This window comes from Heliconius melpomene, chromosome 3 (genome assembly GCF_056956725.1).
Source record: "Heliconius melpomene rosina isolate 202511_hmr_F chromosome 3, ASM5695672v1, whole genome shotgun sequence".
Classification (NCBI taxonomy): Eukaryota; Metazoa; Arthropoda; class Insecta; order Lepidoptera; family Nymphalidae; genus Heliconius; species Heliconius melpomene.
The window spans coordinates 7,173,558-7,199,064 of record NC_140391.1 but is presented as its reverse complement, the minus strand read 5'-3'; the positions used below and the strand labels follow the sequence as shown (position 1 = coordinate 7,199,064).

General features: G+C 31.2%; 1 protein-coding gene across 2 annotated transcripts in view; it reads right to left on the bottom strand.

The window, feature by feature from the left end:
* Positions 1-367: 367 nt before the first annotated feature.
* LOC146540005 (homeobox protein abdominal-A homolog) overlaps positions 368-25,507 on the bottom strand; it is a 36,687-nt gene continuing 11,547 nt past the window's right edge. For both annotated transcript variants that reach the window (XM_085207585.1, XM_085207586.1), the window contains exon 3: positions 368-4,165. In XM_085207585.1, coding sequence (XP_085063711.1) covers positions 3,768-4,165 — 398 coding nt within the window. In that variant the 3' untranslated portion in view covers positions 368-3,767. The remainder of the gene's footprint in view (positions 4,166-25,507) is intronic.

The following is a 25,507-nucleotide window of genomic DNA, read 5'->3' as shown; positions in this document are numbered from 1 at the left end:
CTGTAGGTATTTACTGTAATCTATTTAAAAAACTCACACTATTCACTGTGCGTAGGTAGCAGGTAGCATTTACGAGAAAAATAAAATGTGATAATAGAAATACAATTAATTATAATATAACTTTAGTCTCATGAGGGTGACAAGGAACGGTTATTTTTAAATAATATTTATGATTATAAAGAAATGTGGATATTTTTAATATTTATTGCTATTTATTAAGCAAAAAGTATCAGTATATGAAGAAAGTTTTTATTTTAAATAAAGTATGTATAGTTATAATTATAAATTGATATAAATAGTATTATAGCATATTTCATTCAAAACAATCAATGATAGGAAGGGAAATCTTAAGAAATTGAAATAACAATTGTTTTATTAACTTTTTATTCTGTTCAATTTTTGAAATTAATATTACAATATTGAATGCGGGCTTCATATATAATAACCCATCTATTTCTTATTTTAACACGACACAGTCACGTTGATCGAACATTTGAATTCACTTGACTTAAATTAAAATACGAAGTCAAAAAGTTAAGAAATTATAAAAATTCACAATAAATAATATTTTGTTCAATATGATGAATCCTAATAAAAGAAAGAGAGAGAGAGAGAGAGATTTATATATTTGTAATTCTGGACTGTACTTTCACAATATGTAATTTCTAATTAATTGACTAAGTTGCTATAATTATAAATATTAAAAATACTATAGCCAAAAATATAATATAAGTTTCTATTTGAGATTTTTTATATAAGAGGATAATGTAGGAGTCAAGTGAAATCTATGTAAAACGTACGCTCTTTACATAAATACATAACATAAAACAAAATATGAACAAAAAAAATAATGCGCCACATAACACTTTCACAACTATTTACAGTACTTAATGATTAAGACAATTTTAATTACTATCCTCGAAGATACATACATAGCTACATATTAAAATTAAACGGCCCTTAAGACCTAAGTAATAGAACGGAAGTCTTGTAAAAATAAAATTTTATATTATTAAATTATAAAAAAAATATTTCCGTATAGGGTTTATAACTTAACGATGTTTCATAAACTTAAATATACTTTTATTTTTTTATAATTAAACTGGATAATTTCGCTCAAAAATAGAAATAAAGTAATAAAGAAATTGTTTTATATAGGTAATAGAGAGGGTATGTGTTATAGATATTGAAATGTATTGTAATACCTATAGCCTACGAAACTAGCAGTATGGCAAGACAGCATTACGGATGGAGGTCGTATATAATCTATTTAGCAAATTGCTCATTGTTTCTCGTGAATTATCTACAGTTCTTTACGAGGCAGAAACAATAAAGAGAACCTGACATAAATCATTGGACGTACGTAAACACAAATATTACTCATATATGAGTTGGAGTCCGAGTTTTGCCTATTGTTAGAAATGAAACTTAATTAGGAATCGCTTAACAATTTGCACAGACCCATAAAAGTAACGAAACGAATTGCCAAAGCAAAATTACGACAACAGAATAAACTATAGTATCAAAACGTAGAAATAACAATTTAATAGCTCGTATACACACATTGCGCTATAATAATTTTTCTCAGATAGTTGGATGTCAGTGTGTACGGTGTCCGCCAGCAGCTCCAGCTCCAGGAGTTCTCCTCTTCAATAATCACGAACGATATCAAATAAGCGTTTTCAATCAAATACTATCCCGGGTTTATTTCGCTTATATTACCAATGTCTACTTTAATCTATGCATTATATATACTTATAAAGCCTACATATATCAAATTTACTTAAGTACATCTTGTTCGATTTTCATCCTCGATTTATAGTTAAAAGTAAAATAGGATGAACAACCTATGTTAATCGCTAGTGACAACCTTATACAGTAATCTTACGAGAAGTATGGCTCATGAAAAGTTATATTATTTTACTGCACATATCAGGTAATAACTGATATTACAATAGATAATTGGGAAAAATGAGTTTTTTCGAAGGTAACTTAACTGACTTGTTGGATATTAGTTCTATTATTAATATATGCTTTTCGTGTTGTTTTTATTATGTAAAGTAAAATAGCAAGTTCAAAATGATCATTTTCCAGATATAGATTTATTTTGATTACTTTTATATGAAAAATGTACTTGTAAAATTCTTAAATCTAAAAGGGTGGTGCTACAAATATCGGATTATATGTATGTATATTACTACTGAATGGTATATTATAATACGAAGTGGACAGATATCTATTGAGTGTTGAATATAAAAATTAAGCGATTTTTCTCATTAAATACAAATATTTATTTTAATTTTCTTTAACTCTACCCTGACATTAATTTACGTATAATGGTGACTAATAACACTAAATTTTAAACACCTTATTCCATATTTGTTCTGTTTTACGTACAAATAAAATATGCTTTGTTCTGCATGCGACTAAAAGTTTGATTATTTTTCATCAATTACAAAATTTAATTATTTTTTTCGTTTAATATATTTTGGCACAACGTGAATTTGGAATTAAATTAAAAATTTTATTGAATAGCAAAAGGTTAAAACATTAAATACAAATAGAATAAAAGAATTTTGCAGAATATTCCATGTAAAGTCATACATTTGTAAGGGTTACATTATTAGCATTTGATCCTCGAAGAAGCATTAGAAAAATATCACTAAGCAAAGAGTTCTACAATAGGTAGAGTCCTGTAGCTGTAAACCTTAGCGATACTCCTATGTATAATATCTATTTATTTTACACTTAAACTAGACAATTTTAAAATTATAATATGTTAAATTTATTTTATTTATATTATTATATGTATCAATGTTACGTATATAATTTTGAACATTTGATGATTTGGAAGTATGGACAGTGTTTGCTGTTATTGTACATTGGGTTTGATTTAAATATCTGGACCAAATATTATAATGTAGAATTATCATTAAAATATTTATTTTTTATTTAAATTTAATTCTTCGAAAACATTGAATACAAAACTCAATTTTCATGACAAAAACCTACTAGCAATTGTACTTCAATACGTATATAGTTACAATCATACGTCTTATTTTCAAATGGAAATAGTGATATATGGGTATGATTTATATATTTTGCAAATAGAATACAAAACAAGTATTACAACTCAAACAACAACTAATGGACTTAAATCAAAATTAATCACAAATGGACAAATAAAAAGCAACTCTCGAAATCAACTGATAAAATACAACAAATTTTACAATTATAAAAAATTCGAGCTCCAAAACAATGGAACCGCTAAAAGCGGTCAAATAATAAAATATACATCAAAATGTACATAATATAATATCTATGAATAAAAAAAATATATAAACATAATGAATTAAAGTAAGTGGTAGCAATAAATACTATGAGATTCACAGATTTTAAATCTAAACTAACAACACCGAAGTTCATTCGGACGTGTAAACCTTAGAGCGACACTAACGCTGTAAAATTTAGTAAAATATTATTGCAATATATGATGTGGTTATGGCAACAAAATAAATGCTTAAAGCACTTCACCAGCCTGTCCACTAGCGAACGACACGAGGCAAGTCCTCCGCACTAAAGGAACATTAATACAATTAAAGTCACGAACCTCCACAAAGAGGCAACACTCCTTAAATCAGCAGCAAAACATAAAACTAGTGGATACGATAACGCTGCCCGCAGGTCCGTATGGACGTAACACTTCCATTAATGTATTCACACTATATGATACAGTATCAGTCAGGATTTACTAAGCGGCTTAGGGTTTACGTCGGAACTTTATTCACTTTGAGGATGTCGCTGGAGCCCTTGTCGATGGGCATCTTCATGGGGTCGTGGTGGTGGGTCACATGGTGGCCGTGGTGCTGGCTCTCCAGCTTGGCTTGCTTCTCCTGCTGCTGCTGCTTCATTCTGTCTTGTTCCTCTCGTTCTCTGCGCGCTTGTTCGTTTATTTCCTTGACGGCGCGCAGTTCCTTCTTTAATTTCATGCGTCGATTTTGAAACCATATCTTTATTTGTCTCTCTGTGAGACAGAGTGCGTGCGCAATCTCTATCCTGCGCCGGCGTGTCAAATAGTGATTGAAGTGGAACTCCTTTTCTAGTTCTAGTGTCTGGAACCTTGTGTAGGTTTGTCGTCCCCGTCGCCGTGGGCAGCCGTTGGGACCTGAAGAAAAAGAAAACATAAATTAGTGTCACGCTTACCACAAGACAACGGGACCTCGACCAAATTTTTATGTTAATAAGTACACATTTTTTTCACATAAAAGCGATTTATTGCATCGATATATCAGTGGGCTGCAGCGCGAGCTCCGATTCGCATCGCAAAGGCTTCGAGCAAGCCATTAAATTTCACTTTTATAGCGTCTTAGATTTTAATAGCTCATTAATATTTTATTGCAGCTGTAAAGTTAATTTTAGAGTTATCCGCTACTGGGACCAACCTCAAAGTAGATCAAATATTGAAATTAATAGATTTACAATCGAGTTAAAACATGGTGATTTTTAACATGAAATGTCTATAAAAATTTCGAAAAAAAAACTAAATAACTTAGAATAGAAAGTTAACGGAAAGGGTTAAGGCTAATAAATGGACCAAGTATTAACAAAAGAGCTTTCTAAAAGAATTCTTTGTAAAAAACGCGTTCGGACGGCAAGGGTTGCGCAACTTTCTAAATCATTGTAAGGTGGCGCTTTTTGTTAGATTGTCAAAGAACCCTTTTTTAAAGGAACTGTTGAGGCTTCAATAGTATGATAATATAAAAATAAAATCTTCGTTAAAACTTTTTCTATTAATATAGTTATGTAACGGCTGTTATTTTCAAAATTACTCTGTTAGCTCCAGTATGGGGTTTCATAGATTTAATAATAAATACTAACTTGTTGCTTATAATTTCTACTTAATTACATACGTTTAAGCCTAAATTATAATTAGAAATAGTTGTTAAAATAAACAAGATTCATATTCAAATCAAAGAATTTCCTGCACTATATAGTTATGCATGTATTCGGGTCTACTCACATGGCGGCGCGGCCGGGCCTAGACTGGTTTCGAGTCAGCCAATAAATAACGCAAGATAAATAGTCTTCCCTGTATATATAATTGATAGCAGGCCAACCGTAGGAATGTCGGCTTACGAAGGTATCGTATGAACTTATACTCCGATGAATAAAGGCTAATGTAGAGTTGCTTTATTATTATTTGGATTTTTGATCATTTTAGTGCTATATTTCTTGATTTATTTTAAATATAATATATCTATATATTTTGCGTTAAAAATAAGAAGTACTCAGTTCAGTTTATAGTAATTAAATTGTAATTTATTTAAATCGTATTACACATTTAAAATTAAGAACAATGCACAATTCACAATAAATGTAATTGAAATGTACTTTATTTATTGTAGGGGAATTGTGCTCAAGATGGCATACTATGATAAGATGACACACTACCAATATTGATGAAACTATTAGCGCTAAGTGCGATCTTGTGACGTTTTAGAGAGTGTCTGTAGATGCAGCTAGTGCTTAAATTCAGTATGGCTGAAAGTGAATGCAGATGGGCAAGTAATTCATGTTTTCGTTATTTTCAATTGCAACAAATTTTTCTTTCGCTTTTGCTTGATGGTGAAAAGACATGTAAGATAAAGATTATCTATTTGAACTAATTATAAATGTAAAATATGATTATTATATGACACTACTAACGCTAAAAGTGCATCCTAACCTATAACCTTTTGTCACAACGGTTAAAATTAAATTCATATATCTATTGGGTAAGATGACATACAAAACGTGAGTATAAGATGGCATACTATCTTACCCTTATAAATAGAATCGATGTATTTTTTTTGCTTTACTTACAAAATGCCTGGCAATTACAAACGAATATATATTGGTCACAAGAAGACATGGATAAGGCTGCTAGAGCAAGGGCATTCAATAGCCACCAGTGACAAAGCTTATTTCCCTTTTGGAAAAGAAAGTGACTGATAACGGAATCCAACCTCATAAAATTTGCAACATGTATGAATCTGGCCTTAATACTGTTTAAAAGCCTCCCAGCAAAGAAGAAGTTATTTATTTGTGAACTATGCTCGACAAATAATGATGGCGTTTTTATGCCACATACTAAGTATGTCATTTTACCCTGTAGGTATGTCGTCTTACACTGGTCGACCTAAGTGCGATTTTTGTTTGTTTTTATGATGTTTGAAAGATGATTCTTCTGAAACTAAAATAATTTCGTTGATTATGAAATATATAATAGTATACGCAATATGCTGTTCTCAGATCACTTTATTTTTTTGAAATATTTGTCTTCAAACAAAAAGTATGTCATCTTAAGCACAATTCCCCTAATTACTGTTTTTTATCGTGTTATACTTAATACAATACATGCATATACGAAAATTTCAAAAGCTATAAATATTTGTCTTTGAATATAAAATATTAATAAATAAATCATGTTGCCAAAATGTTATAATATCAGGATACCGCATTTTATATCAACTATAAATTAAAGTAATTGCATTTTTACAACCGCAATAACATTTACGACCCATCCTTGTTTCAACAAAAACTTAAAACAATTATCGAAATACTTTAAATAGAGAATGAATAATTATACAAGTGCAGTCTTCGGACATGTGCCAAACGCGATGCGCTAGAAAGAGACAACGCTAGTCTATCTAATTATAAAAAAAGCAAAGATGGAACCCAAAATACGATACACACGTCCCGATTATCCCCTAAAAGTAAAAGATCGTAACGGAAGCCGCCCATTTCGAAAATGGACCCCTGTTGTTGGGATCATAGAGTTCAAATTGGGTTGTGATGGAAGTGACGATATCCGCTTTTTGTTGGTACCAGTAATATGTTAGCGCAGGCAGGTTGGCCACCCTTCGCTCGGTCGCCATGACAACGGTCAAAGGCACCTCCCGTCAGCTGGGTCCCATTATTCTCTTTTGCATTGTAGTCGCAGGGAGTAATTCCGCCATATACGTTGTACCTGTTATTTTTTTTTCTACTTGAAATTTCCCATGACCATAGAATCGATTATTGATGATATGAAACTAGTGAAACTTCAGTTTTTAATATAGATATTATAAGTATGTTATATAGAAAATACAAAGTAAAAGAATAAAAATTGATTAAATTTATAGTTAATTTAAGAGATATACCTAACAACAATCATTTATGTGTAATCTAAGAATTAAAAATAAAAGGAGCAGCGACCACAATATATCTCGAGGAGGCGGCATTAATTAGAGACGCATATCGAGCGCCGTCACCGGACGACTATAAACACACGGAGACAAGACCTGGCTCTTACCTCCATTTTTTCTTCGAAATAAATCTCACAGAATGCTCTTGCTTATTTATTATTTTATTTAACTTTGTATAAGCCTTGCCTTTTATACTAAACCCGTTTTACATAGTACGATAAATGCCCCGTCGGGAAGGTATATTAAGGGTCCGATTGTGAATTATAACGCGGCCTGCTAAGAGGGTTATTTATAGACCGGGCTCGGGTCAGCTTCTGGAGAATGGTGTCTAGATATAACATAACAAATTATTATACCCTAAGATTATGACTTATTATTGCTTGTGACATGAATTGTGACATATTTGGTTTCAATGCCGAAAATTAAAAGATGCTTTGATAAAGATACTTAAAGTTATTCAAAAATTTTGAAAACAGCCTTCTTCATCTTTTCCTAACATTATATATCTTATCTCCTTATGGGAATTGACAAAATTTATACAGATTAACTTTTAAATACTAAATATAATAGGATATTTATATGTAATACATGAATGTTCAAACAAGCTAACCGATTCAGTAACGGAGTTCAAATACATACATATATGTTACACATTGTAATTGATTCGACAGTACTAATTAAGAATCTATATTGTCCAAATTATCCAATTAACTGTAGGCGTGTCAACTAGGTGCGGTAAGTTCAATTAAATTAATCAGTAGCTTTACGTTGTCGATTATATTCTAATGAATCTTTTACACTCTGTTCTATAATTTATATGAGGTTAAATGTACTTCATATATGAATAAATGTACCTATATTTAAAAGACAATCAATTATTAAAGAAATAAGTACATTTTTAATTTATAGCTTAGAGTACCTATCTCGGTCTTTCATAAATAAAGCTAATATCCAGTTTAAAAAATACGTTTTTTTCTACGGTGTTCGATAAATAAACCTAATATCTAATTTAAACAATACGTCTCTTATTTTTTTCTGTTACGCAAAACTAAAATGCAGCTGTATTATTCAACAATTACGTTTCTAGTATAACTTTGGGTAATAATTAAAAATTACGTGCGAATAACATTTTGTAGGAAATTATTATATTTTTGCTTCACACTGCTATTGTCTGGTCATTACATATAATCATAATTCTAATTTGAATAGCAATAACACGTGTTTAACCATAAAATTATCCATTAATTCATTCTTCTAAGTTAAAATTACCACTAAGGGAAGTAATGACGAATATATTTCACATGTAAGGTGAAAAAGAAATCCTCCATTACGGCGCGCTTTGAATTGTTTCGGTCGGTAAGCTTAATTTTAATGTCGTGAAACACGCCTAACTTAATTTGTTGGTATTCGAAAGAGCTGCACGCGGTTTTACAGACTATTATTTTTGAACATTTACGTTTACATCACATAATAAAATAACGTTTAAAAATTTTACTGTAAGTTTTAGTATATAGATACTAAAATTCAATTCAGCTTCATGCTGTATCCTGCATATAACAGGATAGGCAGAGGGAACCTAGCGTTACGTCACTACGTTCTCCACTTTCCACCAAATTTTTGTATGTTGAGTGGCGGAATTCAACGCCAGGCTTTTTACCTTGGTGCCAGAGTTAAGAAATGAAAATATTAATAAATAGTGATTCATTTTCCCAAGTCGGGATCCGTAGAGTTACATTCACATCCCTGCGTTACGACGGCTTATGTAAATAATAGGTAGATGCTAAAAAATATATTTTTTCTCTATATTTAATTGAATAGAATTGAATAAGTTGTATTCAATTAAACTACTAGGGTAAAACCGGGATAGATGCCGCAGTGGGATAGATGCCCCATTTTCAAAATACCTAACTTCCCGAACTCGCGACAAAAAAATAATTGTACAAGCAGGAGCCACAGTCTTCCCGCACCAAAGTTATTCACGGATATTCGTGCAATGAGGACGCGTTTAGCATATTTTAGTAAATATCTCCGCGGCGAAAGTCGCGAACACGTCAAAGATTTAAAGGTTAATATTTTGCGTTGTATAACTTTATAATTTGTAATCAATTACTCTATATTTTTTATTACGTCGATGTACTGGTTCATTAAGACTGTATCTAGGTGCTTATAGATTCTATTTTGTTTATAATTTACTAAAAAAATTCCTTGGCATCTATCCCTATCAAAAAGGATAGTTGCCCTGATTTTTCGAGGTATAGGTGCCCTTAGGGGCATCTATCCCTTTATACTCAGTATATGGAGTTAGGTATATATTTTTAAAATATTTTTTAAAGTATTTATTAAATTAGCATTTTTTAAACACAAGAAAGATATAGCTAAGAGAAAGCAAAAACAATTGAAAACTAAGTAAGACTGTTTTATTACAATGTTTAGAATGTTTTGAAAACTATAAAAATACGAAGTCGCAATCCGACTGGATTCAATGTGTAATGTGTCAGAACTGGCTACATGAAACCTGTACACTTTTCAGAAATTATTGCGCAAGATGTGGAAAAATAAAAACGCTATCTGGCTAAATTTTAATTAAATTGGAATAACGAATAATTATTATTTGAGATAATTAGAGAATTAGAATAGATGATTAGAATAGATAACTAAAAATTATATTTTGTTCTTTTTAATATAAAAATGTATAATTGTGCAATGTGGATGTTAGTATTTATGATATTATAATATTTTAATTTATAATATTAGTGTTTTACAAGAAAAAATATTAAGAATTGTAATTTTGTTATAAAATTTAACTTAAAAAATATGATAATGGATGTTGAAAGAATTAATATTTTAGTTACACAAATGTTTTAAAATTTTAATAAGATTTTAAAAAACACTATATAACTTTTCATTATTATGATTATGTTTGTTGGAAACAAAATTGTGGTTTTAAAATTAGAATTATTTAACAATTGGTTTGGTTTTTTCATTTAATCGGTATAAAGTGCACCTACCTTACTCTGCAGGCATCTATCCTCCCCAGCATTTTCATAGTGGGGCAACTATCCATATAGGTGGGCATCTATCCTCAAAATTAGTGTTTCACGAAAAGCTATTTTTTGCAAAATCTATATTTGATTTGTTAAAAAAAAATATAAGTAATTCATCATAAAGGATTGAGCTAGCTAAATAAATAAAAATGATTCCTATAAAAAATATATTTTATCTAATTAGGTGGACATTTCAAAAAGTAGGGCATCTATCCCGGTTTTACCCTATGTTAAAAATATAAGCACTATAAATAAAATAAGAGTTGTAGTTATAGAATTGCATAGGGCGTTTTCCTTAGGGCGGATGATCCGGTGATTTATTTAACTCGAGTTAGTATAATTCTAGTTTGCTAAAGACGGAAATACCTATTTTTGCTCACTTCGAGCCAGTTAAATCATCACAGTGTTGGTCTGTACTGTTAGCAAAAGGACATTGCCTTAAATGTAGGGCTGGTATTCGTATGTAATTGTATTGAAAATTTTAGTATAGGTATTTGTTACTTTTCTATAAATATTTTTATATAAGAAAATAAATAATTTTATTTTAGACTACCAAAAAAAATTGTAGTTTCTATTTATTATTATTTTTCAAGGAAATTTATATCTATGTATTTAAATATTAATATATGCCACTTAAAAATATCTTGTTAATACAAGTGTAGGATCATTAAAATTGATATATTTTCTGTGTAGCCAAATAAAAATAGCTGTACCTATCAGCCTACGCAAACTTTACGAACGCAGTTGTAGTGAAACGCTCTTTGATCTCCCTTTTGCTGATGGTATGATTTATTGATGTTATAGAGGAAACTCATGTAATGGTGTGTAAAGCATTTTTTAGTTTTTTTTCATCAGCTCTGTCCCGCCTATAGCAGGGTAGGTATAAGGAACCCAGTTAGGCATGCGTGATGAGTGCTGTAGCTTAACGCCGCGCTGTTGACTTGTTACCAGAGGGAAGAAACGAAAATATTAATAAATAATAATCAATTCATACAAGCGAGAATCGAGCCCACAAAATTCGTGCTTACAGTCACACACTTGTGCCATTGTGCCACCATGGCCTCAAGTATTTTAATGTATCTAATAACAAATTTAGAAATCCATAAGACTAGTAGAAAAAAGAAAGACAGAAAATAATCATGGCACAGATTGAAAGTTATTGAAAGTTTTATCGGAATTTGTTTAACGAAATGAAACTATTTTGCATAAACCTATCCACTGACTGTAAGCTTGTTAACGAGGGCCGGTCGCCCAAACCGAGAGCAGACAGGCTGATTTAGTGCACGGGGCAACGACTTGATCACTTAAGTGGCTATAGAGCTACAATATAGTTAAGGACCATATCCCTTTAGAAATATACGCATATTTATTGTGAATTATGAAGATATAAGTAGATTTTTTTTGTGTCTCGCTCTCCGCATATTGGTTAGGCAGAGAGAACCTTATGTTAAGATACTCTATTTTCCATTTTTCGCCGAATTCTGGAGGAATTGCTAAACTTAACTTTTTCGTTTCCTCGAGTAGGAATCAAACCCACAACCTGATGCAATATAGGCAGACAATCGTCAAAGTTTCCATATTGAACGAAATTTGTTTAAAATTGAAAATTAAATCGAAATTTCACAAAATAATTCTCGAATTGTAAAAAATACTGTCAACATGTTATTGAAGAGCGACGAAAGAAATAATTGAACATTACAAAAGTCATTCCAAAAACCTAAAAATGTCACTGCATTTGGGTCAACTTTTGAAATAAGTGTACCAGTTTAGCATAAAAATACTCTGAGACCGATAGGTGATTTATATTTTTATTTTTTTTGTATAATATGTACATATATTTTTTATATGTAAAATATATTTAATACAAATTGATAAATTACGAGCGCTAGTTGGGCAGTCGAGAAAGTTTTTTATAATCTAGTTTTTCTTAGCTACTAAAACTAAATTATAATATCTTCTAACGTAGAGCTTTCAAAATGAAAACAATATTTCTTTGCTAAATTAACTCTATAATAAAGCAGTTTATAACAGTAAGTGAGCTATGTTTGTTTTAAAATGAGAAAATATTACTTATATTTTATTATTATACTCTGTGTACAGCATAAGTAATTTTATGGTAAATATTTTAACATATTATTACAAAGGCCACTCGAAACAAATTATTTTAATTTAAAAACATTTTAAAGTGATTATCTTCAATTATAATTAGTTAAAATTATTATTAATTTGTTCATAATCCGGTTTTAAGAAATCTCAAGAGAACCGGTAACTTTTTATTTTGACATATTTTTATGACTGTGTTAATTGATTTTTCATTACTTTTATAGCTATAATTTTAAATATAACAAAACTGTTTATAAAACATATTTTTATTTAAATAAGTGAAAAAATACTTCTTTTCTTTTAAATAATAATAACAACATATTTTAAATAAATAACAATTTAGGAATAATTGCTACCGACTAAATCTTAAAAAGATGTAGGTATATGTAGACTGTAAAATAGTTATCAACTAAAGAGGTTTTAATTGGCAGATAAATATTAAATACTAGCATTATTATTAAGTAAGCTAACTATAGTAGATAAGGCGAGTAATGGCCATTGAACGAATTGATTATATCTACGTGTTACGTACAGCGCACAGTGCTCTTCTTGCAGATTCATATTATAGTTATCATCGTTGTAAAAGCAATATATTAACTTACAATATAGGCATTGTGGATCTTCGTGACACCTATTATTGAAATTGATGGATATATAGATAAAAGGGTCATATACGATATCTCGAATGACACATAATATTCGATTTAATTAGCCTGAATGTTTCCATTATAGTAAAATACTTATGTATGAGTGATACTTCGATAAGAGTTCATAATGTTATATTTTTAATTAAATATCTTAAATCCAAACTAGAGTCAAATGTTTATTTTTAAAATACAAACTACAAAACTAATTATAAATTAAATTATAGGATTCGTATGTACAATAGCAACACTGAATGAGACGCACCCCAAATAGTACTCGGCATTTCAAATAAATTTCATTTATTGTTTCAACTAATGTAACTTATAGTAAGACCTCGTCAGTAAACATGGTTTATTTACATAAGTTGTCGAACGAATGCTGTATTTACATTACTAGATAAATATTTACATTTAACATTTTATGCATTTGGTTTTCAATAATCAAGTAGGTAGTCTTGGAGAGTTTTTAATTAACAATACGTTTAATAATTTATATCTGTATTCATATGCGCTTGCAAGGTGGAACCGCACACTCGCTGTTAATTATGCACAGTCGTTCATACGTTTGCCTATTCATATGGAATTAGTATTAATTTTATATTTTATATGTCTTCGTACAATATGTAATTAAGTTAATAAATAAGATGTAAGATGTGGTGGAATGTTTTACTGCTCGTTGGGAATTATTAACTTGCAGTAGCTTTTTCAATGGGTTATTTCTACTTTTATTAGACTCAAAATATTTTCTTAAATAACATTATGTCAAAAAAAAAGTCGAAAACAACAATTCCTGAGAAGTACCTAAGTATTTAAATTTTAAATATCGCGCAAAGGTTTATTTTATGAGGAAAATGCATGTCGAGTTATGCAGATCTCAGGAGGCGTAGATCATTGTCTTGACTGTAAAGCAGTAGCCGACAAAACTGGTTTCGACTCTCAACCTGCCCGGAAAGGGCAATCATAATGTACGAACACGTAAAAGCTTATGTGAATGAAACGGCCACCACACTTAGGAAGAAGAATATTTCTAAGAATAAAGAAAGATTCAATTAAAAATATAAAATTGAGTAATTAATAAAAGAATTTACGAAGGTACTCTGACTTTTGAACCACACCAGGTGTAATGTGTTAAACGTTTAAAGATATAGTAAAAGTAAAATGTGAATTTTAAAATTTACAGCTCTAGAATCGTTGTTAATGATACAGCAAAATACACAAAGTTACAAACTTATTTAATTATTTCAATATAATTAGGAAAATGAGTTTTATACTAAAAGCTTTTACAGATGAAAGTAGAACTCAAAACGTGACATTCTTTTAAGCTTAGTCCTTTACACAAATAAAACAATTGCAGTATGCGGCGAGTGTTTTGCGTATAATCAACATTTTAAGTTTTTTTTAACATTTTTAAAGTTAAATTCATTTGTTTAGTAAAATTCATAAATATAAAATTCATGTAATATACAAAAAGTCATATATAATCATAAGTAAGAAAAAAATATCTAAATTATAATAATTTTAAACAATTGGTTTATACAGCTTTAATTTTTCATCATCAATATTTATCCCATCCGACCACGTGTTAATACTAGAGCAGGATGTTTAAAAGTTTAAATTACCGTGATAAGTACCTACCTATTATTTGTGGTTATTCTTATTTGGAGATAAGCCCGGGCACCCAGTACTCGTATACGACTAAGACTTGGAGATCATTATTTTTTTTTAATATATATTAATGTCAAGCGGTCGTAAGTTTTCTTCACAAGGAGTGAGGGACGTTTATTTTTGAAAATGACTCCATCAGTCACCGATAACGCGCTCTGAGGGCCACAAAAAGCAGTATTATGTGTCACATACTATTTCCAAATAACTAAATATTGTGGCCGACGTTAATGGGCAGTGCGGACTCTAACACGTTTCGGGACAACTGAAATGATTTAATTTTAATTTCTATCATTTTTTGGATTTTTATTTAGCGTTGTGTGGATTTATTTGTGTAATTCATAGTTTGAATTATATAATAGGTTTATAGGAAAAATATACGAAAGCTATTTTCTATATTTTCATTACTCAATACAAATAATCGTTAAGCAGATTTATTGTTTCGTACAAGTTCTTATATATTTTACAATATATGTAGATAATAGTCGAAATAATTACATATCCTTGTATTACAGCTATAAAACCAAAGAAGCTGCACTTATAAGTGTACGCACAATAAAAAGAGCTTTTAAAAACATTCTTCTATCTCGCCCATTGAGGCGGTCGAGTTACGCTATGTTTTGAAAGCGCATAGCGATTACGATTACATTTCCAACGAACTGTCGACTTCGTATTACGTTTAATACTGTCATATGAATATTATGCTCGGATGTTGTGGTCCGAAACGCTCGTTCATTTGCATTTAACGACCGATACGATCGATAAAAGTGGAGTAAGAAGCATCAACGGGTCGTATGGTGTGATAGACGCCCTGGGACGCTGGCGCAGAGTACAGGAAGTTGATATTATAGGTCTATAATACCCATTCAAATCCACGCTTTTTCATTCATTCATTCAAAAAGTTGATATTCCGTTATTTGTCTATCTATTTCATTCAAATCTACTCTTTTTCTTTCACTCAATAGGTTATTGTATGTTTCAGATGTTTTAGTTTAGTTATTAAAGTGCTATTAATGGCCGTTGCTATTGAGTATTACTATTATTTTGATAATATGACTCACGGTGGTACTGTATTTTGCATTTGAATGTGTTGGGAGCAATTGCTAATCTATTACCGCTTGGCCTTGGCAAATAGATGCTATTAGTAGGAGATACGATTACTGCTGAGAGAAATTAGAATGGAAATAGCTATAAAATCTATATTTTTTATATATATAAATGTAAAATGTCTTCAAATTCGTCCTGTATTCGGCAAAAAGGAAGCAGCATCATGAAACATGCACATACTGACAAGCATATTTAGTCACACTCAGAATTACATCCTTCAATACACAAAGAATACATACATTGAATATATTACACGTTTTGACTAAGAATTTTATTTACATAATATTTATAAGAAACATTTTATTTACTATATTTTTTACTATGTGACATAAAGAAAGCTTTGTAATAAATATAGACAGACTGTAGGTAGGTACCCAATAAAGAAAAAAAAAATTAAAACAGCATAAATTATTGCAAAAATTTAATCTCAATATATAGTATCTATATTTATAGAATAAAATTAAAATTTGCAGGTGAATCCAATCCGTGTACCATCTGCCTTTGATAGCGATTGTCCACCATTCAACATAAGCAACGGTTCAGCAGATGGGGGGCGCGAGTGTCGTAAAATTTTTTAGAGCTACCGTCAACAAAACGCGAATCATAAAAGTAATTGGGGCCCATTCATATTAATAGACATTTACGATGTCTCGATCATAAAACTGAGATTATCATCGCTTGCGCAACATCGGTTCGGTTCGAGCTAGCAATCACATCGAATAGAAATTAGTTCACTTGTCAACTGGTTAGTAGGTACTTGTAAATCTTATTGATTGACTTATTTAGAACATTATATATGTATAAATTTTAGCTATTTAGATTTGAAATATATAGTCTGTACTTATATGAAAATAACTGTTATATTCATTGAATATATAGTGTGGGTTTTTGATTCAATTTGATAAAAAATCACACAAATAAGGCATTACGTGTTGAGTGGCGGAACTCAACGCCGCGCTCCAGAAAACATTAAATATTTTATTTCCTCGAGTGGGATTCGAACTCACAACAATTTTCACGCATTTACAGCACGCTTGTGCCTCTTTACCACGACTGGCCTCTCTCTTTTTAATCTAGGGCTCCATTATGTGTACGTTATATAACAACGGTATATCTATCTCCATACATAGGATTGAAGAAATCATAGGGAGAACATTAGGCTACAGCTGTCGCTCGCCCGCACCTCCTCAGGGACTGTCGCAATTTTCCTACCCTTAGCTTGATTCGAATCCCGAAGGTTTTCCCCGGGATATTTATTATTATATCTTTATTAACGTTTTCGTTTTACTCATTTCGCTTGTTGTAAATAAGATTTTTATTCAACTAAAATATGGTAATACGTTCGTACTATTGTATTTAAATTGTAGTTATTTGTAAGTCTTAGTCGTTCTTGTAAGAAATGTGCAAAAATGCTAAATAACCTTAAATAAGTAGGTATTATTTTTTAATTTTGAAATTATAATGAAGCTTATTTAGATTGAAAACCGGCGAAGTTTCAATTCGTACTAGCCTATGAAGGGTTCCGTACACTTAATTATTAAAACGGCAAAAAAATGTTTGTTGATAAGGAGCCCCATTACATATTTGTTCAATTTGTTTGTATTGGTTATTATAGCGGTAATAAAAATATATTACATGATCTGTAAAAAAAATTCAACTTCTAACTATCACACTTCGTGATAGATCCGTCCGCGACAGACGGGCAGATAGACAGACAGAGGAATCTTCTAGCCATAGAGCACAGAACCCTAAACATGATTAATAATTAAAATTAAAGAAGACAAGGCCTTATTTAATTAGATTTTATTTATTCAGATCTCAATATACATTAAATAATGTTTATACATAGCTACAGTTCGCGAGACTTGCATTTCTATGAGTGATTATAAAAGTAGAGACAGAATTCTAGATTCTTTTGAATCAATTTTAATAAATCAACCACAGAACTAAAATATTAAGAATTAATGTTCATACGAATACATTATACATGAGCACCAACACAAATGCAAAGCTTAGCTTAGACCTCGAGGACTGTATAATAATTTTTGAAACTCAAAAACAACGTCATTTTTTAACTTTCAAGGATTGTTTGGAATCTCAAGGATCAATATGTATTTATTCAGTTCAAGCGTAGTTCCTGTTTATAATTCATATATGTACATATAGTCCATTTATAATTCCAAACATCTAAAACAAATGGCGTGAACGTGGGCGTCCGTATAATAAGATTCAACAATTAAACATTGAACCTGAATGGCTTATCCAACCCTCTCCCGCTGTTTATATCAGCAATATTTTACTCTAAATGTAATATCGTAACGTAATTTAAAACAAATTAGCCTCCCCTACAGACTGAATTTGAATACCGCAACGCGCGCCCCATTCCGAACGTACCTGATACGTTTTTAAAAACAAAGGGAGGATATTGTTATATTTTATAATATACTCGTACCTCCACCTCTCAACGCTCACAAATGTTCCAGGGAACAGACTCCATAATGTAAAACAGCTAGATAGAGTTCTGTGTAAAATTTTTGCTCCTACTTGGGAAATGATTTCAAAGAATATTTATATTTATTGGCTCGAATTTTAGGGGTGCTTTTTATGTACAGGATGCTTTTATATATTACTTTAAGGTGTACGGAATAAATTAAGCTATAATTTAAAAGAATGTTGTTTAAGAAATAATATTTAACAAGTAGTATTTTATATTAAATTGTTATATAATATTTTAAATGTTATATAATATTTAAGTTTATTATATAGTTAGAAACTATAGAGTTATTCATTTACATAAGCCCAAAACCACTAAATATAACAACGATTGTCAGCTGCATCTAATCAAATTCACCCTTGCACTGACCGAAAATGGAGTCAGACTATGCTGATATGGACAAGGCGGGGCGAGGCGAGGGTATAATAGGGTTGCCAACATGCAAATTTAATACAAATTAAAATGGCAGCACTGGCCTCCAGCGGTGCTCGTTAGTTGTCCTATTGTGCGCTTATTAATTCAACGATGTTATTTATAGATTATGTCAGTTCGCATAAATTCCCTTGATTGGTATTTAATGCGGGCCTCGATGTGCAGTGTGGATGCATTTAGTACGATTGGTTCGATGTAATTAAAAATATTGGAGGAAGTCGAAATGACTCATGTGTCATTAATCTTAATTTCAGTATAATGGTTTACAACGGCATCAAAAGGGCTTGGAGGCCTCGTGGCGCTGAGGCAGAAGCGTGTGACTGTAACCGCGATAGATCGAAAGTTCGATTCCTATTCGAGGAAATGAAATGTTTAATATTTTCATTTCTTTACTTCGATGTCGAGGCAAAGCGCGGCGTTGAGTTTCGCCACTCAACACACAATGCTTCTTCAAAGTAGGGAGCGGAGGGTCTTCACATTTGGTACTACAACATACATCGTGAAGCTAAAGCATTTTAAATTAATTTTGTTAATATAACGTTAGTACCAGTCAAATTTCATAGTAGGCATTAAATTTACTTGCACTCATCCTCCTCTAGTTGTTGAATCCTCCTCCAGAGACGTCGCTATCCTCATCCTACATAATTGTCCGTTTAGAGCGTTTTAATTACAAAGCTCTATTCCAAGGGTGTGATGTGCTCTAACGTGCTTGTAAACTATGTTACGGCTTAATTATGTGTTATGGTCGACGTAAATTATCAAAGGTTATTTTACATGCGTCAATAAACCATTGGCTTTCCTTCTGAAATACAGCTTTTTCGTAGCTTAATGTCGAAAAGGGAGCCTGATGTTAAGGCACTGCGCTCTACAAGTACTGCGGAATTCTAGAGGTATCTTTACCTCGAAGCCAGAGCGAAGCAATGAAAATATTATATACTTCATTTCCTCGAGTGGTAATCGAAATTATTAAAGTTCATAAGTATATTATTCTATGATTAAAATTTAAAGCGAACTTAAATAATGCTTATGAAAGAAATGAAATAATTCTCTTAGAATATTAATAAGAGAAATGAAGTTAATATGCAATGATGAAGCCCTTCTGGTTCAAGAATGCGCGGTATATGTCCCCCTCTTTATAATCGTTGCGATTAAATCGCATCTTAGACATTCAGGCTGCGTCTCTACAGAGAGGGTAATACTTTCATTAAAATTATAATTAAAAATGATATTATAATTATTTTTCTTATTTACTTTCCATATATTATATACAGATAACAGTAATACATAGATAATTCTAATATAAAAATAAGATGCCCATTTCTCTTAAATAGGTGGCTGGTTATATTCATAAAATTACACGGCGAATTGCCCGGCGCTGTTATGTTAATGTCGGACCCTTACAGGAGCAAAAAGATAGGATTGCAAATTTCGGTGCCAAAAATTTATGTGAGTCGATAGCTATGGAGTATCCCTAGGGGCGGAGGGATCCACTGGTGCTCGGGTCTCGGTCGTTACCAGTTAAAATTACTGTAAACATTTTGTTTGGTTATATAACGCTATATGATATTTTAAATTTTTTTTCAGTGAAAATTGGATGTAAAACTGTAATTTTATATTGTGTAAAATTGTTATATAAAATTTTATGAAATAATTCAAATATGCGTAACGTAGGTAAACCTATAAATAGGTTCTTATCAGATAAATGCTGAGAGAAACGTGTGAAGGGTGAATAAAATTATGTACCACGTCGAAGGTAAAATTTATTAGCGATCGATTAGCACCCTTATGCATTAGAACAAATAAAATTTATACAACACTAGTGTAATATAGCAAATGGAAAGCCTTTTGGTAAGTTTTCTTAATCCTTATATTGATGCCTCCCTAAGGTTCCGATAAAATTGCATTAGTAGCTATGTAACGTTTAAAGAAGATTTAAGGGGTTCTTGAGAAGATTTAATTAATTGAACAATGAATTCCGATAAGCGATAAGTTTCTTTCAGTTTGTTATATAATAAGAGAGACATAGACACATTACCCTTTTCTGCGTCGCACAGTCGGGTAAATAGAATAGAACTCTTCCTTCAGAAATATAACTGTTTCAGTTTACGTAACGTAACGTGAACAGCTAAATTTACGTTTTCTTTCAGTAATTCAACGTAAGTGCTCTTTTAATCTTATACGCTATTTGTTATTCGTTCGCAGGAAATATTTATGATTTTAATCAATTAGTTTGCTTTTATGACTGGTATGAATCACTTTTTGAATATATTGTATATTTATTTTGCATATACCTTTTATATAAACTATATAAATATAGAATCTTTGATTTTAACGTCATGCTATAAATGTGTTTGTAAACATTTACTCAAGCAATAGAAGCATATTGTCCCTCTGTCGTAGTAATAGATACGTATCAGTATTCCCACATCGGTATCTCCGAATGTAAGTATGACACCCCATAAACTGAATGTTTTATAGGCTGCCACCACCATACCAATTTATCCTGGTCATTTTTTACTTCAAGGGTGTCCGATTTTTAGGGGTGAATTTATTGCTTTTATTATACCTATACTTGTTAATACCTTTATACCACTTCTAGTCCAAACATTTAGATATGTATCGAGTCTACTATAAATGATATATTATCTTTTACTAACTGTTATTGTACCTACGTTACCGCTTCAATTTACTGGGAATTAAAGCTTTTCTCACGTGACATTATTACTATATACGAGTACGAATGAATCAGCGATGATGAATGAATCATACATATAACCTACTTTTATAAATTCATTATCTTGATCTGCAAAGTTGAAAGAACAAAAAAAGTATTTTAAAACTTTTAAATATCGATTCAAATTAACATATCTCATTTCAATCTCGCCCCAGTCCTTATATATCGAAATGCCATATGTAGGTAGGTAGAATTAATTAATATTAATTAAAACAACAAGTGTCCTTCTTACGATGCCTTAATTTACGATAGTATAAAGCTTACAATACTGTACAAGTACTATGGATAACTGATCATAAATTCACACGAGGAGAACATAAATTGTATGGAGTTTGCAATCGATCAGGGTACGAAGCGAGCATTGGAGAGCCTCCCAGCATTGTAATCTGTTGTTTAGGATGCGATATCTGGTGAACTGACAAAATATTCTGATCTCGTACGCCCGCCCTACGCAGCGGCCCCTTCTATTTATACCACTGTTATTGGCACTACTTCAATGTCAGGCGCACCCTGTCCTGCCCTCGCCTACCCTTAGTCCCCCATATTCTTTCGATCCTTCTAACATACATTACGTTACACCGCGCGAATTCTAAGGGCTAAAACCCACATAAAATTATATTAATCCCATCACATAGATTTTATCGTGGGATCGCAATTTTAGTATTGACACCTCCTTATCTATTCTATGCGTGTTCGACAAAAAAAAATATATTTATCAACATTGGTCGGCTAAAGTAGCTGACTTAAAATGTTTAAAGCTTGCATTCGTATAATAAAGCGCAAACAATATGTAAATATTATTATGGCATTTATCTTTACTATCCGGTCGGTTACTTAGAAGTATGTTAATATAAGAGCCAGCTTTACCTGTACCTATTATACGGTTTTAATTAGTTAGAGTTATTTCATCTTAGAAATAGTTGGCATCAATTCGCAATTTCGCTTATTTTATTCGTAATTAAGGATTAACTAAATGGTTAGGTACCTATGAAGATTAATTAAACGAAATATTTAAATTTGCTAGTAGTAGATTATAGAAACAGAATAATAGAAATTAAAGAGATTTCTGATGTAATATTTAAAGTAAATAATTTTCAATTATTACTAGTTTCCCATAACAGAAAATAATAATGTAAATTATATTCTTTATATTTAACCAATAAAAAGTTAATTATTCCATCTATCTACAGAACAAGTTGCAGCGAACTTAGATGATCACCGCAAAAGGCCTGTTCCCGTCAATTCACTACCAAGCATCTACTTATATAATAAAATTATATCTTAATTACATATTTACATCAATTAAATTCGTTAACATTACCTTATTAAAGCTCAAACGGCAACTCACTATTTCCTTTTAATACCAACAGGGTAGCAAAGAATAAATATCAATGAACAAGCTTAATGCAGTCTCATTTAAATGAAATGTCTAAATAAGCTACTTTTTACTACTTTAATTAAATATAATTTTAATTAAATAGTCTACTATACGATCTTATCGGACGTTCATGTAATAAACAAAGGAATATCTTTAGAGGTTTCCATTCCGCAAGCGTACAAAGGTGAAAATGTCCCTCTACCTCTACCTCTAGGTAGGTAGGTATATAGGTATATTATATCAGCTCCTTATCTGATCTACCCGCCACAAGATGGTATCGCCGAGATTAATGTATCGTCGTAGAACAACCTACGACTGTAACGTTACTCCGTAGGTACCTTTATCTCCTTATTTATTTATTTTCATTCATTTTATTTATACAACGTCTTCCGCCGCTATGCTGTGATACGTTTGTTTTTAATTCATATTGAATGTCTCGTGTGTTGAGATGCAACCAAAAAGGTTTTCTACCTGTTAATTATATTTTAGATGGCCGTTTTAATTTATTGTTTATTTTAATTAGTTCTAAGTAATCTGACTATAAAGTCATTTGAAAGTCTCTATAAGTAAGAACAATAATGATTTCTACAAAAGTAAATAAGTAAAGCGCGAGTGAGTATCATAGCTACAATATTTCTCTATAGCCAACACAAGCGTCGAGAACTGCCAGTAAATCATATTCGGGCGTGTCGCCCCGCTTCCTTGTACGTGTGTAAGTGCCCAGCTCCGGGCAGCGGCCAGCCAATTTGTTTTTATTGAGACTACCCTCCGCTTATGCAAACCGTCAGAAACGCTGACCGCTGTAAACAAACATATGACCAGTCGTCGCTGACCTTCGGAAGAAAACTCTTTCATCGTGCATAACGTAAGACACGAGAACGGAGCCGTGCCAGGTGGCAGTTGCGTATGTTTCTCTAAGCGAGCTCCACACGTGTAAACACTACTTAACGCTAATAGAGATATAAATTGTAAGCAATACATTTAATTCCTTTGAGAGCAATCGACACTTATGCGTTATGGCACAGTTATCGCGCCGGCCAGGCTTCTGAACTTAATAACAGAGTTGACTTTTGGGTTTCGTTATATTTACGCAACGAGAAGCCAACGTCGCGCCGCCCTCGGCTTACTCGCAAGAATCCTAAGCTAACAGCTCTTGTTCTAATACATTGTATAAACACATAAAGTCACTTGTTTATGCTTCCATAGTTAATACGTTTTAACAAACGCACCGTTAAATTTCATATGATAAGCCGTCTAGAACGTGACATTACCATCAGTACGAACATCCCGCCTTATAGCAGACGAATAAAATAAATTCAAATTGGCGTAGTCGAAGTCTGTAGTATTAAAATTATCATAATGTTTTTGGCATGGAGAGAAATCAGTTGAACTTACAAAGGGTCATATCATATGATAAAAGCCTCTTTTTAAACATGTAGACAAATGTGAGTTCAGAATAACAATTTTGCAAATACGCGTTATAATATTATTATTATATATTTCAATTTTGTAAGAAACTCGTGTGTTTTTCAGAAATCAATCGAAATTTGTATTAATTTTAGGAATCTTTGGTAAGTTATTCATATTTAAATATATATTACGCTTAGTAATCTCCAAGTAGATATTGTTTCCAAGAATCTCGTATTTTAATTCACAAACAAAAGAAGCATGTTAATTCCGTACACGAATACTTTAGTAGAGATGTCGTTTAACATATTAATATAATGTTCAATTACAATACGTTTGGAATTATGAGTAAGAAAACAAATGGCGTAATTAAATACATAAAGGATAAATAATGCACTGAGTCAATTAAATTATAAATGCAATCATCGTATCAAATAAATCTTTGTAAACAACCCTTGTAAAAAACCCTTTAGAAAATTTCCTATGCTATGCTAATTTCATGACACATGACTAACAACATGTTAAGACTACTTGTCTGGATTCACCTAAGCGCAATGGTTGTGAGTTCGATTTAAACTAAAAACCTAAAAAGAGAATTTGGATAATAATATATCGACATTGTTTTTTAACTCTAACTAATTTTGTTCCGTAGCGGGATAGGACAACCAAGTGTTAAATCTCTCCATTTCTCGTTTACCGCCCGAATTCGAAACACTGTTTGTTAAGTAACGGAGCCTATTGACTCACATTGTAGAACAGAGCAGGGATATGAAAATAATATACCTATTTACAATATTTTTTTCAAAAATATAAAAGATTTAATAAAAGAACTGTATTATATGAAACATTTCATATTCATGTGTCGATACAAATTGCAATAGAGAAATCTAAACTATATTTTATTACTTCAGCTATATCAAATTTCTGCGCTTATCTTTGATCTCCTTTATTATTTATGCGACGAATGCGACTGTTTTGCCAAGCTGACTAATATTACCGAGTAACTTGTTTGTGACTTATATGAAAAAAGTATTTTTTTTATTTAGTAAAATATTTATAAATATAACTATGACTCAAAACAATGATACAAATAAATAATTTATATAAAATATAATCAATACTAAATTAATGCACTCTTTAGATGCATTCGGTCCATTTTCAATAGGGAACAAATTCTTTAATCGGAAAATGGAAGGTTTTTTAATATTTTACATTGTATTCATATATTATCAAAAACAGTATAGTATCATTTAAGTTTTAAAATTAATAGTTGTTT